Genomic DNA, 15,828 nt, shown 5'->3' with positions numbered 1-15,828 from the left:
GTAGAGGAAGAAGATGAGAACTGGAGAGGATTCCTAGACCTCTTGGTCAGAGGAAACTGTTCATAGTGCCAGTAACGGTCCCGTGGCCTATGCCAGTTTTGTGTAGGATGAAAGTCCATGAGTGGCTTTACTTGATGAAGGAGGTAGGCTTAGAAGAGGACATACCTTACATAGTCAATGGGTTCAACGAGGGTTTTTGTTTAGGCATTCCCCAACATGAAATTGAAGGAATGCGGTGGTATACACCAGAAAATCACAAATCGGCCTTCGAGGCGAGATCCCAGATCGAAGCAACGTTAAAGAAAGAGCTCGTGGCTGGAAGGATTGCAGGTCCGTTTACCCACGAACAAGTGTACGCAAAGTACGGTTTCTTTCGGTCGAACCCTATGGGGAGTGCGGTGAACAGCGACGGGTCGGTGAGAATGGTTAACGATCTGTCCTTCCCAAAGTATGATAATAAGATACCGTCAGTTAATTCTTTCTTGAACAAGTCAAATTACGGGACCTACTGGGACGACTTCAACAGAGTAGCAAAGTTCTTCCAAGAGAATCCAGGGGAATGGGAGGTCGCCATTTTTGATTGGCAGAAGGCGTATTGACAACTTCCGATACATCCGTGCCAGCGTTGATATCTTTGTATCGTGGATTTCTACAATAGAGTGTGGATAGACCTAGCAGTCGGCTTTGGAGGAGTTGCGAGTTGTGGCGTGTTTGGTGCACCAGCCCATGTATGGAAACTGGTAATTGAAAGGTTGCTAAAAATCATCATCTTCAGATGGGTTGATGACAATCTAATGTTCAGACGACCAGGTGACAAAATTACTTTAGCAGACGTGACAGTTCTGAGTGAAAGTTTAGGGGTTATGACTAATCCAGTAAAGAACCATGATTTCGCCGAGGAACAGCGGTTCGTAGGCTTCATATGGAATGGTCTTGATCATACGGTTCGGCTTCCTGAAGAGAAATTAAAAGAAAGACTCCAGATCATAGTGGACCTAATGAATCCAGAGACCCAATGGGCCTTTAACAAAGTCAAAAGCATAGTCGGGAAATTAGTTCATACGGTCCACATCATCCCACATATGAAGGCATATCTGAATTCGTTCTATAGATGGATGAAAAGTTGGAGGAATAAGGCTGCTTTGCGATATACGTCAGATAGTGTTAAGGCAGATGTAAATGAGTGGTACTGGGTCTTAAAAAACTTTAACTCACGAAGGATTATACCGTCACCTAAGGCAACTGAGGTCTCCTGGGTAGGAGATGCGTCTTTGTCCTTTGGGATCGGGGTCTTGATAGGTGACCATTGGGCGTGTTTCGAGTTCACCAAGGGTTGGCAAACTTTGGGCCTAGTCGACGACAAACGCACCATAGCGTGGGCAGAGACAGTTACCATGAGGTTAGGCCTGTTAATACTACAGAAAGTACGGCAGGTTGCAGGTGAGTCGGGTTCCGTAAGAATCGTCAGGCAAGCAGATCTGACTAGGACCTCCTATAGGAATGAAATTTGCGGTCTGGACTGATAATACAACATCGCAAGCTACAGTCAGAAAGAGACGATCGAGAGACAATCTGGTTAATGAAGAGTGGAAAGCCATTCAGAGGCTACTTACCGTCTTGTCATGTGATATAGAGGCAAAACGCGTAACATCTAAAGGGAACGTCGCGGATGCCCTTTCGAGAGGTTATCTCGGAGATCTCTTATGGTTTAATGAAGTGAAGATAGAGGTTCCCCTGGATTTAGATACGCTGTTGAGACAGGTCTTTCCTCCGAAGCTTCATCCACCTAAGTCTCAATAACGTCAGGACAATTCAACCCTCCACTCGTCCAACGCCTTAATCGACCTGTCAGGCCACAATGGTAACCAGAGGAACTTCGGTGACCAAGAACGTGGATTTGAAGAAAGTGACAAAACCTTTTGGGGCATTTAAGGAAAACACGTTAGGATTGGATGATTCAGACGTTGATGAGGTAAAACAGCACTACTTACGAGGTTCATGGGGTGATGGGACATTGAAAAGTTATAACTCGGGAGTGGTGAAATTTCACCGGTTTGCGGTGGTGAAGAAACTAAACAAGTCAGAACTGTTACCGATCTCACCAAAAGTCATGAAGTTGTTCGTGGTGTGGGCGTCAAGAAGGAGCGTTGACCGAGCGGAAGATGATGAGTCGGTGAAATATACAACGTTGAAAGCTTACATTGCTGGAATAAAGGCATGGCACCTTTTTCACGACGAGGAATATCCGGTCGCGGTCGATGGTGCGGTCAAAGCCCTGTTGAAGGCATCACAGATGATAGAAGCGGAACTGGCGGAAGCGGATAAGAAACGTCCTCCTGTTATGTTATCGGATCTGGTGGTCTTATTGGAGGTACTGCCAGAAGAAGGAGAGAGAGGTCTGGCGATGTTAGCAGTAGCCTTAATAGCTTTTTGGGGTACAGCTCGCTTAGGGGAATTGATATCTGATGATCCCAAGAAGAACTTACCCAAGTGGAGCGATCTATGCTGGGCTGAAGATCACTCATATGTAACGATTGCGATTCGGAAGGCCAAAACGGCGAGTCCAGGGGAGATCCAGTATATCAAGCTTCATAGACAGAATTCGCTTCTGGACCCGGTGTCAACCCTTGAAGAATGGTTCCATTTCAAGGATCGGAAACTGGGAGACGAGATATTTTCCATTTCAGTGGATGGGAGAAAGAAACGTCTAGGGAAATTAGAGACGATCACTCACCTCAGAAGTATATGGAATGCCAGACGGTCGAAGAAGAAACAAATGCTACATGGCCATTCTTTTTGCATTGGAGGAGCGTCTCTTCGTTGGAATCTAGGGGCAGATAAAAATGACTTGAAACGCTGCGGTCGATGGGCTTCTGATGCTTACAAAGTTTATTTGAGGAAATATTCTGAGAAAGATTTGAAGAAAACAAAAAGTTTGATGAAGGAACTGATGTGGTTATAGAGTTGTGCGGGTATGAGGAAAATACAGAGATCTGATTTGATGCAAGCCTCAATACATCTGATGAAAAATCAAAGTTTCTCCCGCGTGCTCGTTGAAGAGCAGTAGTTGAAAAGATCTCCCAATTTTGAACTATAAAGTTTGAGTAGATGTTTGAGTAGATTCAAACTCTACGGTGGTTTGAGAGATGGGGCTTCTCAGGCTCTTGGCTCAAATCACCGCGAGTTTGGGGGAAGAGAAGCCCACATCGGCTTCTTTGCTCTCACCCCGGCGAAGTGGATCTACCTCGGTGATAGACGTCTATTACCGGGGTAGACCCCTCCCATTTTAGCCGGGGCATACCCCCAAACCACCCACAGTAGATAATACTTTACTAGAAGTGGTCGCAAAGAATAACCGGTAAAGGTAACAATTCTTTGGGATCTCATACAAAATCAATGAATAGAAGTAATTGATAGAGGACAAAAGTGCCCCTTGTGCCCACACGAATAGTCCAAACACATACCTCTTGTACAAGCTACAATAGCTGAGTTTATATATCCAGCATAATACCCATACCAGTCAAGTAGTGGATTCACCACATGATCTTCTTTCAAAACAAATCCTCCAAATGACCTCCAGACACCAAGAAATCCGCAAAAACCAAGCAAAATCCCAAAACCAACCAGCATTCAACCAAGAGCTTTGAGACTCAGCCATCACAGATTGCCACCCAAAACAAGATGCTTGAACAGATGCAAAATGAAGCTACTGCTTGAGAGAAAGCTTACAAAGACCTTCTCAACAAATTTCAAGATATAAGTGGGAAGATCAAGAACACAGTCTCATCAAGCCCTGAATCAACCAAGGAGAAAAAGACACCAAGAGCTTCAACAGGCTTGGTCCCAAACAAGGCCCCTATATCTTCCAAGCCTGAAAGCTCCAGCCATCCTCCCAACAAGAAGCCACCTCCCCAGTCTTCAAATCCTCAGAGAAAATCAATGGCATCAACATCTTGTATTCAAGCCACCATTCCCCCAAAACCATGCCAAAACAACATCCTGCCCAGTTAAACAGAACAGAATGGCCCAAAAGATCTGAGCCAACCAAGGCAGGTAGATCTTATTCTAGTTCAACAATAAAGTACCACTGAAATTCCACTCTTTTTCTCTAAGAATTGTTTCTATGTCTCCATTTGAATTGCTGACTAACCCAAAGCCTGCGACGGTATGGTAGAGTCCATTACATAACGTAAGGGGACGGGCAAATGAGCGGGACAGCTGATGGTCCCGGGGCCGGGGCCGAGATGGGAGAGGAATTACTCTGAAACGGTAGAAGGAAAAATTTTCATTCCTTCTTCCAATCCAGTTTCTTCTCCCTCTCCTGTCTTCACCTGCTCTTCTTGCCTCTTGCTAGTCATTTTCTCATTCTCAAGACTCATAGAAAATTTTTGAATTTCTATATCTTATATATAACTCAATCCAATATCCTGGTTATATCATCTCGCAGTTTTCTCTTTTATTAAATGGATCCGTCTCAAAAGGATAAACTTATCTCGTTCAAGAATAAATTGCACCAGATGCATTTAGAAGCTGAAGAAAAGAAGAAGATGCAAGCAGAGAAGGAACATATTCAAGCTGAGGACAGGGCCAGACGTGCTGAGTCCAGGGCTCCTCCTCTCTCTCAACTACTTCCGGGTGGCACGTTGGTGGACGAGGTTAACAACGCTGACAATGACGGCGATCCAATCGACCCAACTGGCACGACGGGAGGTTCTGGAATCGCCAATGGTGAAGAAGGTGATGATGAGTCATCTGAAGGGGAAGAAAATGGAAATTTCAAGTTAGCTCTGAAGAAGAAGATTCAATTGAGACAAGACAATTCCCTTGTCCCCTCTCTTGGAAAGAACATACGGATTAAGGGTAAGTTATTCCTTCCCCCTTTTTGTCGGCCTTTAGACTTCATGTCTAATCCACGACTTCGGTCTGGAGAGGCCTCTGGCTGCCGATGGCGCCGGTGCTGGAGTCATGCGTGATCCAGAAGAGATGCTGCCTTGAGCGCTCTCATTGAGGTACCAGGGAGACGCTGCCATTGGCGCTCTTCGACTTGCTGTGATCTATGTTAACTTCAAGACTGGCCCAATAAGTTCCGCAATCAATGCGCGATCCTCTGATGCGTAATCTCTGAGCAGAATAAGCAAAAGGGAGGCTGCTATCAGCGCCGAGAATAGGCCACGATCCTATAGAATTATCAGTTACTTACTAAATGTGTTTCCTGGTTGATTGATTCAGTTCCTTCATCGAGAGACAAAGAACCCCAACAGGGTGTTTCAATCATGGACGAACTCAACCATGCGGTCGAATTCGGGACACTAGAGGAAGCTAAGGCCGCTCTAGAGAAGGTCAATGCGTGCGTGCAACGTGCGACTCACTGGGATCCCCCGAGAGCACATACCGCAATCGCCGTGGGAGCCCAAGCCATGCCTCCACCTATTACGGCTAGTCCTGTTACGACTAGACCTTCGGCCATAGTGGCGCGAGCACCTGCTCAAGCACCGGCGGGTGAATCCTCGGTATCTGGTTCGAAGCGGAAGTCCTCGAAGAACAGCGAGGACCCCTCCTCGTCGTCGGGTTCTTCCGGCGATGAGAAGCCTGAGAAAAAGCCGAAGAAGAAGTCTAAATCTAAGAAGAAGAAGATGTCGAAGAAACCTTCGGATCCAGATGACGGTGACTCTACACCGTCTGAATCTTCTTCCTCTGACGACTCCTCGGCGATCAGTGCGGCAGAACTCGTATGCGAAGCTGGAGATTTCACTTCGGCAGATCTTCCTGACTTGCCCACCAGGTGGGACAAGGGCTTTAGGAAGCTCTGTGCTTACGTTCCTTTGACGGTCTTCGTGAAATCGTCCATCAAGGACTGGCACGACCTAGATGAAGATGAGAAAAAGAAGGCTAAGTCTTCGGCAGCCAAATCTACCAAGAAGGCCAGAGAGAAACAAATCACTTACGGTGAATTCATCAAAATGTGTGATCTCGAAGAACGCTATGCGCGAGAAATCTATGGTCTTAAAGATTACGCCAACTATGTCGAGTCTCATAAGTTAATTGTTTCCAACTTGAAGAAGAAGCACAACTGCTGGATGGTTGCTCTCCGATACCACTTGGCAATTCGCACTGTCATTTTTCGACGCCGCAAGTTGATCAAAACCAAGGTCGACGGCAAGACGGTGATGACAGATAAGATGTGTGTTCCCAACGGTCTTCAGGCCTCGGTAGAGGAGTCGGCTAGACGTGACGCAGAACGAGCGAATGACCTCGGCTTCATTGACAACCCCTATGCGCCAGGGAAGCCTAAATTTGGCTTCAACTTCACGACGGGTAGGGAGCAGGTTGAAGACTTGGTTAGCGGCAAGTCAGAAGAAACTTCTTCGATTGTTACTGGATCCTCGACCCAGAGGGGAAAAAGGGGAGGTAACGGAAAGAAACCGTTCGTGAAAAGGGGAAACTTCTCCCAGAACAAAGGTGCCAAGATTCAGGGCAATCAGGGCGATGGTTCGCATTTGCTAGCTTATCTCATGATAAATGCGAGAGCAGTCTTCACTTACTGGTGTTTTATTTCCTATTCATGCACGTTTTTAGAAACTCAAGGTGCTGAAGGCTCCGGAACCAATGGTGGCTTTGTGAAGAGGAACAGTTACTACAAGAAAAACGGTGGTACTGGTGCGCAGAAGTCGCAAGGTGCAGACACCGCAGACAAGTGAGTACCCTCTGCTTGAAGTCCAGAAATGACCCTCATTTACTGACCATCGGAAACTCCTTTGTGTCTGATTCCTTGATTGGTGCTGTTCGCGCTAATTCTTGATCGTGACTGCCATCTTCTTCCATCTGGTTGTGTGCGAATTTTAACTTGTGGTACGCATTAGAGCATGATTGTCCCTGTTTTGTTTAGAAAACAAACCTAAAACATATATTCTCTTTGAAATATGAACATCCCTACTCTTGCTAGACAGTATCAGAGTTCCTGTCCCGAGCCTGCCGTTAGCGTCACGTGAGAATGGAGCCTCTTTAAAACTACCTGATGATGTGATAATCAAGTCGGGTGATTCCGAGATGGAACAGTCGCCCTCCTTGTCCTCAGAGAGTGAATCCAATGATGAAGTCTCGAGTGAAGAAAGTGTCACAGATGAACCTCTACCTTTATGGGAGAGAGAAATCTTCACGATCCCGGTGGAAAACCCTCCTTGGCCTGCTCCGGTTCCTAGTAGAATGAAAATTGAGGAGTGGGAAGAGCTGATGCGGGAGGCGGGCCTGGACAAATGCATTCCCTATATCAGTAACGGTTTCAGGAACGGATTCTGCTTGGGCATTCCACAACATGCTATCCAGGACTTACCGTGGTACACTCCTGAAAATCACAAGTCGGCTCTTGCAGCCAAATCCCAGATCGAGCGGACTCTAGCTAAGGAACTGCAAGCTGGTTGGATAGTGGGTCCATTCACTCATGAAGAGTTGCGGGAAAAATTCGGATTCTTTCGCTCAAACCCCATGGGGAGCGCGGTTAACGGGGATGGCTCTGTGCGGTTGATTAATGACCTGTCCTTCCCTAAAAGAGATCCAAACGTTCCGTCAGTTAATTCCTTTGTTAATAAGCACAACTATGGCACACAGTGGGACGACTTCAACCGTGTTGCAAGATTTTTCAGACGTCATCCGGGGATATGGTTGGTCGCCATCTTTGACTGGCAAAAAGCTTATAGACAGCTTTCTGTTCATCCCTGCCAACGCCGCTTCCTGATCATCATGGATTTCCAAGGAAGACTATGGGTCGACCTTGCAGTAGGGTTTGGTGGAGTCGCGAGTTGCGGAGTTTTTGGGGCGTCGGTGCACGTCTGGAAGATCATAATGGAGAAGATTAGCGGTGTGACTAAGATCTTTTGCTGGGTTGACGACAACCTACTCTTCAAGCGTCCAGAAAACCCAGTCTCGCTAGAGACGGTCGAGACTCTGAGTAACAGCATGGGGGTTCAGTATAACCCAATAAAGAATCATGAATTTGCTGACGAGCAACGGTTCTTAGGTTTTATATGGAATGGAAGAGACCACACGGTTAGATTACCGGATGAGAAACTCCAGGAAAGAAGACAGCAAATTAAAGACTTACTCAGCCCAGGCCCTTGCTCCTTTAAAACCATCGAACAAGTTACGGGTCGTCTTATCCACACCACGAACATCGTCCTGCATATGAAACCATATGTCAGTTCTCTCTATCGGATGATGAAGGCCTGGAAGAACACGGCAGCTCTTCGCCAGCTATCGGAGAGCGCTAGGAAGGATCTTCAAGAGTGGGATCTCTGCCTTGGTACCTTTAATTCTCGCCCGCTGATACCGGAATCGAAAGCTCTGGAAATAAACTGGGCTGGGGATGCTTCTTCGTCCTTTGGAATAGGAGTACTGGTGGGTGAACACTGGGCGTCCTTTCGATTTGTAGACGGTTGGCAGACCAAAGGCCTGCTGGAAGGTAAGCGCTCCATTGCCTGGGCGGAAACCGCTGCAATCAGGCTAGGCATGCTAGTAGTACGCAATCTACGCAAGGTTGAAGGCAAAAGGTTCGTTGTCTGGACTGATAACACAACATCACAGTCAACCGTTAATAAGAGGAAATCCAAAGACGTTTGCGTCAACGAAGAATGGAAAGAGATACAAAGGTTACTCACGGTTCTAGGATGTAACATAAAGGCGAAACGGGTCGCATCTAAGGCCAATCCGGCAGATGCTTTATCCAGGGGAATTCTGGGCTCACTCGCGTGGAGCCACAAAGTCCGAGTGGAGATCCCGAAAGACCTGTCCCCCTTGATGTTCCAAGTCACGTTAGAGCGAACTCCTCCAAAATCCTTGTGAACGGTTGTACCCTAGAAATCTCTTCAGCTCCTTACCTCATCTCGGTTCATCATTTTCCCTTTACGATGGGGAAGCGGAAGTCCAACCAGACCAAAGAACTCCCAAACTTACGCAGAGTCCTAAAGCCCTTTGGAGCATTCAGGAAGGACGCACTCGGAGTGGACGAATCCGAATCGGATGAAGTAAAGAAGCACTTTCTGCGAGGTGCCTGGAGCGACGGAACTCTGAAAAGTTACAACTCCGGAATCATCAAACTACACCGTTTCGCGACAGTCAAGGGCATAGACAAGGCTCACCTACTCCCGATCTTGTTCTCTTTAATGAGAGAGTTTGCGGTTTGGGCGTCAATTAAGGACGAAAAGCTAGCGGTAAATGACGAATCAGTAAAATCCTCGACGTTGAAAGCTTATATAGGGGGTATTAAGGCGTGGCATACCTATCACGGCGTAGACTATCCAACCAAAGTGGATCAATCCATCAAACCGTTGTTGAAAGCATCGAAAATGATTGAAGCAAAGTTTGAAGAGGAAGATCGGAAGAGACCTCCGGTACTTCTATTGGACCTGGTGATCTTACTTGAGGTGCTATCTGAGCAAGGAGAGAAACAGTTGGCTATGTTAACTGCAGCTCTGGTGGCGTTTTGGGGTACTGCTAGATTGGGAGAACTACTTACAGATGATCCCAAGAAAGTGATGCCAAGGTGGGACGATCTAGTTTGGGCAAAAGACAAGTCCTACGTGAAGATGGCCATCCACAACGCAAAGACTGCTAGCCCGGGAGAAACTCAGTGGATTTACCTTTACAGGCACGATACTCTTCTAGACCCGGTGTCTATGCTGGAGTCCTGGTTCACATACAAAGTCAGGAAGCCTAGAGACGAAATCTTTTGCTACACAAAAGATGGGAAGAAGTGTCGGTTAGGGAAGGCAGAAACTATCAGGGAATTCAGAAAAATCTGGAATGACCGAAGATCGAAAAAGAAACAACTTCTTCATGGGCACTCGTTCCGAATCGGTGGCGCGTCGCTCCGTTGGAATTTGGGAGCTGACAAGGATGAAGTGAAAAAGTGTGGGTGTTGGTCCTCAGATGCTTACATGATCTACTTGAGAAAGTTTTCTGCTAAAGACCTGGAAGCAACAAGGAAGTTGATGGTCGATCTGCACTGGGTATCACCTAAATGATTGGTTGTCGGGATCACTCTTCCGCGTGAGGTTGTGAGCTTGGTTCTTGTTCTTCGAACTTGTCACGTCGAGTGCTTTCTAATGAATTCGAAATACCTCTGTTCCTTCCAAGTTGATCGGCATTTAGGAGGCTAGATGTGATTGCTCTTCCAGCTTATTCTGAGTCTCCTGTATAATTTGTAACAGAAGCCTTTCCTAGATGTATGATACAGGTGGAACTTTGTTTGCTTGTGATAATTCGATACTGTGGTACAGCCCACTTTTTCTGGCTGGTACCGTTGTGTGTTGGGGTGTCTCACGGAAGACCGAAATATGGGGGCTTCCCTAGGCTCACGGTTCAGTCCCCCGTGAGTTATGGGGAAGAGAAGACCCCATCGGGTCTCCTTGTTCTCAACCCGGCTGAACGGTTATTTTGATGGTAGACGTCTACCATTGAGACCCGCTCCGCCGGGGACTACCCCCACACCACCCCAGTAAGAAAAATCACCTTAGGTTAAAAAGATTTAAGTTGATCTTTTTATTGGCGTGGTTACAAGGATTCCTCATAGAGGTTTTCCAAATTCCTGTAACAAGTAACGAGCCAACCAAAATACATCTGGCTGAGTCGAACTGTCGAAAAACAGAGACTCAACCGATGCACCCCCTCCTACTAGAACCCTACGGATATAGTGGTGGATTGCTGACTAACCCAAAGCCTGCGACGGTATGGTAGAGTCCATTACATAACGTAAGGGGACGGGCAAATGAGCGGGACAGCTGATGGTCCCGGGGCCGGGGCCGAGATGGGAGAGGAATTACTCTGAAACGGTAGAAGGAAAAATTTTCATTCCTTCTTCCAATCCAGTTTCTTCTCCCTCTCCTGTCTTCACCTGCTCTTCTTGCCTCTTGCTAGTCATTTTCTCATTCTCAAGACTCATAGAAAATTTTCGAACCCCGACCCACCATCCCAGGAAGAGAAGACCCCATCGGGTCTCCTTGTTCTCAACCCGGCTGAACGGTTATTTTGATGGTAGACATCTACCATTGAGACCCGCTCCGCCGGGGACCACCCCCACACCACCCCAGTAAGAAAAATCACCTTAGGTTAAAAAGATTTAAGTTCATCTTTTTATTGGCGTGGTTACAAGGATTCCTCATAGAGGTTTTCCAAATTCCTGTAACAAGTAACGAGCCAACCAAAATACATCTGGCTGAGTCGAACTGTCGAAAAACAGAGACTCAACCGATGCACCCCCTCCTACCAGAACCCTACGGATATAGTGGTGGATTATTTGGTGGTTGACATCATTGTCTGCTATACCAAAGCCTCCAAAACATTTTCTCAAATTTAAATCTTGGTTCTCAAGGTCATCTGAAATAGAAGGCATACTCAAAAGCACAACAGCCAAGGATTGTGTAGGTCAATGTGAAGTGAAAGAACCCACAGCTGATTGTGTGAACATTGGTGGTGGTATTGTCAACATTTTTTTGCAATCTATACTCAAGCAATGTTTGATCAGCTTGGTATACATGAATGGTGTCCAGATCTCAACAGCACTAAAGACACTCTCAAAAAATCTGTCAGGGTAGGGTACTCTTTTGGAGTATTATATGCGCACTAAGGGTTGATATTTGTAAGTAAATAGTAATTACAAATTAGAATTAGGAAAAAAAGGAAGAGAGGGCAAAGTACCTGGTCTGTTTGGATTAATCCAGACAGACTTCAGTTAATTGACTCTTACAAAGAGACTTTAATTAAGATGAAGGGTGGATCCATACACTTCTTTTAGGAAACCACTATTTACCGCCTGGAACAAAAACCCCGTTGCCCCCGCTTTTTGGGGTAATACCTGTGAATACCCGTGCAGTACCCAGCTTTTTTGCCCTAGCAGAGGCAATACCGCAAGAGCACCGCACTATGTTGCAGTTGTGGTGCGGTTGCGTAGCGCTTTTGGGCGCCGCAATAGCAACGCAATATAGTGCGGTGCCAGCGCTCCGCAATCCGGGTTCAAAAAACCCCTTGGTCAGAAACCCGCACCGCAATTGCGGTCAGTTTTTGACGGTTATTTAGGGCAAATATTGCGGAAATAGGGCAATATTGCACATTTTTCGCATTATTTGCCCAACCGCTCCGCAACGGCAAGTTAGAAAAAAAACACCCCATGGCGGAGTGGTTGCGTAGCGTAATAATGCGCCGACTGCGCAACACAATGGAAATAGGTCGAAATCCATTGCGTTGTGTAGCGCTTGCGGTGTTGGCAGAGGCCCCAACGGGCAGTGCAGCGGGCAATTTTTACGGGCAATGTAGCCCGCAATTATCAAACCGGGCAGTTTCTTGGTGAATCACCGCCATTCTTATCAAATCCCAATTCACCTCATCCTTTATTTCATACTCGAAGTGGTATTTTTACTACTAGGCTTAAAGATCAAAAGGATTCAGATCCTGCACTTCAAACTCCTGATTTAAGTCGATCAAAGTCACCAGATGCCTTTCTGGCCACTCAAACTAAACAAGATCGACCAAACTTATCACACTCTTGCTCTGTTACGGCTCTTCAAACTGCAAGTCCATCTGAACTTTGCCTTCCAGAGCATTCACTTTCAATAAATCACTCAAAACCAGTACTCATCTCTAGATCCAGTCTGATTGAAACTCTCAAAGCTAGAACATCCAAATCAATAATCGACTCTCATCCCAATCATGCAATCTCAGAATCTTGTACATCCCCTAATCTAGATACTTTGATTGGAGAATCTGATGTGGTAGAGATCAAGGTGCGCGCCGTTAAATTTCATCTCAAGCGAATCAAAACTAAACCACTTGATAATTAATGTGGAGCCAGTGTTGAACCCAATCAATGGTGTACAATTCCCACACCCATACAAGATCACTCTACACAAGCATCCAATCTACCAGTAGCTAGTACATACAAAGGCACTTGACCTAGGATTGTGGGCCAAGCAGATGTTGTTGAATTGTTTTCAGACTCTTCTTGTAAGATGTCAGATTTACTTGGTGGAGATAGTAGTGACTCACTCAAACCTCTCATGGTCACTTTACAAGATGGAAGAATTGCTAGAGTGCGCACTGAACTTATGGGAGGTTTGATCACCCTCAAAGGACCAGGTCGAGAATTACAGAAGTTTGGGAAAGTGGTTGAATCAGCGGTAAATTGATGGTGGCATGTTTATCTTGTCCTTTTAGTGTTTTCCCAGATGCCCCCTTTCAAAACGTATCTGACTGAATCTTCTTTTGATTTTGATGGGCAAATATCCCAGTTGTAGTTTAGTTTGACTTGTTTTCTGCTTGATTCAATATTTGTTTTATGGTTGTCTGTGACTCAAAACCTTTATACATGGGTGTTTCTTTCTTGTTACCTACCTTATTTGTTTGTTTGTTCAGTGAGTGAAAAATAATGTTCTTAAGTCTACATTACATTCAAAAAGGACTCAAAGAACGATGAGATTGTGATGAGAGTGACAAGAACATGAACAAGAATCTTTGTGAATTTTCGGCGCTAAGATTAAACCGGGTAGTAACACATTTACCGCCCGGGCGGTATCCGGCATGGGGGTGTTGGGTTTTTCAGATCCGGGCGGTAAATAGTGGTTTCCTTCTTTTAATCTCCTGGTTACAGACTAAAGAGTGATATGGAGATGACTAGCCTGGTTGTCCTGGAATTTGCCAACTTGGAGTTGTTCTTAAGGTAACCAGCCTGGAAGTATTCTTAAGGTAACCAACCTGGAGTTGTTGAAGTTCACTAACCTGATAAATATTTCTACTTCAGGAAAGTAGAGGATCCAGTGGAGTGAAGTTTGAATATTCCTTACGCTTAGTCAGGAAGCAATGTAAAGTTAATGAAGTGTATCACTAGTTTTATATTTGTAAGACTCTTGATGGTCCTTCAGGTCATGGGATCTGCTTGAATGATGAGAGAGGTGAGGTTCATATACTCTCCTCTCTAAACCTGGCCATAGTGATATTTGCTCATATTGCTACTATGGCTCAACTTTTTATTATTGATTATTATTATTGATTATTATCATAAAACTTAAATCTGGACTACAATCAACACCACCGTCGCTGCGCCCGAGAAAGCGGCAGCGGGGCGGTAGCGGAGCAGACGCTCCGCCTGTGCTATGGGTTTGGCCACATAGTGATTTTTCGCCATAACTATAGCTATGGCTATACCCTCCAAAATTTAGCGATTTAGATTGGTGCTCTGTACAGCGGTTTTCCGCTGTGCTATATGGCTTCACAGCGAAACCGAGCGCCCCAAATCCCATAGTGTTCTAGCGCCTCCTAGCGCCCATAGTGCACCGAGCACCCCAAGGGTTAAGGGTTTCGTTGTGCCCTTAACCCTTGTCCCAGCACCTTGTATGGCCATTGATCACCTCCCACCCATGCCTCTAACGTCTCCCAACAGTTCAATGCCCACCCAACAACATCGTACCTCATGCTCCTACCCTTTTCTATCCTAGCTGTCTCAACTAACCCAACTAACTAACCCAACCAACTCGCGATTTCACCTCACAACCTCGTGGTTCAACACAATTCCTGTTCTATCCGATTCCTAATTGTCTCAACTAAACCAACTCACCCACCCAAAGAACTCGTGATTCCACCTAACAACGCCGTGCTTCCATCCTAACCGTAACAGCTAACCTGAACTCAAGCCATTCGAAAACAACAATCAAAAGATGCTGCTGTTTTATGGTCGATTGGAGGCCTTGGAATCAAGTATAAAAGGAGCCTTCAATAGTAAGTCCTCCCTTCCCCCCATCTACCTCACAGTCTTAGATCTAGATTCCCTGTCCAGCACTCTTGCTTTTGCTAACTTTTGAACCCGTATACCCTTTTTCAAATTCAATTCCTCACAAATAGATTCTCTTCACACCGTATCTATCTGTACCGATCACATCATGCCTTCATCCAATGCTTCCGACATTAGAAACTACACCCAGTCAACTCTTCAATTAGAGCCTTCAGCTACCTCTAGATCGCTTTGAGTCCGTAGCCCTGTACGGGCCCGACCTGGATTCATAATACAATCCCCGGACTCCCGTCAAGCCCTTCGATTACCTAGTGAGGAATCTGATGGATTTGTCACTGATGATGGTGCTTCAGAGCAATCCGAGGTCCCCCCTGGTCCCATATTGCCAACCACTAGTCCAGTTCAATCGTCTAAGAAGAGATCTATCAAACCGATCAAAGTCAACATTGGTAGAGGCAAGCGAAAGAGTTCAGCTTCTCGCATCGTTTCCAACTCTTCATCCTCCCGACCAGCACCGGTGAAGAAACAGAAGAACAAGGCCAACACAGTAATTCAGGTATGTATCTCATAACTTTCATCTTATCTCATCACTTTCATCTATCTCAAAGCATTTCATGATCACTGATCCACTTTAACCTCACAGGACTATGAGGTCCCTGTCGGTTTAGATATTGATCAACATTCGGATATCGAAGTCATCGAAACTCCGGGAGTTAGACAGGCACGTCTTGGACGTGTTTCGAAACTCTTGGTGCACTATGATGATCCCATTCACGTGAAAGGCGAGGTGCGTTGGAATACTCCCAATATTTCCTATCATCCTTTTTTTCAAGATGTCTCTTCCAGAAAGGATGTTACTGACCTTCTGATTTACTTAGAGTGGGGATGATCCTTGTTGCTACCGGTGCAAATACTGCCTCGTCTTTTTTGTTTGAGGAAAACGATCGTATTACAACCTGTACTCACATCGAGATGGTGCAAAGGATCGTCCCGCATGCCCCAAACGACATCTTGCCATCCAAGCCGGTCAAGATTGCCTCGATCTTATAAACAACAGC

The 15,828-nt window shown here is 45.9% G+C and overlaps 1 protein-coding gene across 1 annotated transcript; it reads left to right on the top strand.

Moving 5' to 3' along the window:
• Positions 1-4,463: 4,463 nt before the first annotated feature.
• MELLADRAFT_69922 (uncharacterized protein) lies at positions 4,464-6,799 on the top strand (the record flags this gene model as incomplete). The annotated part of the gene is made up of 4 exons (XM_007419132.1): positions 4,464-4,860; positions 5,230-5,715; positions 6,577-6,694; positions 6,721-6,799. The coding sequence occupies 4 exons, from the start codon at positions 4,464-4,466 to the stop codon at positions 6,797-6,799; spliced, it is 1,080 nt and encodes a 359-aa protein (XP_007419194.1).
• Positions 6,800-15,828: the final 9,029 nt, after the last annotated feature.

This window comes from Melampsora larici-populina, assembly GCF_000204055.1.
Source record: "Melampsora larici-populina 98AG31 unplaced genomic scaffold MELLAscaffold_132, whole genome shotgun sequence".
Classification (NCBI taxonomy): Eukaryota; Fungi; Basidiomycota; class Pucciniomycetes; order Pucciniales; family Melampsoraceae; genus Melampsora; species Melampsora laricis-populina.
This window is presented reverse-complemented; position numbering and strand designations above follow the sequence as displayed.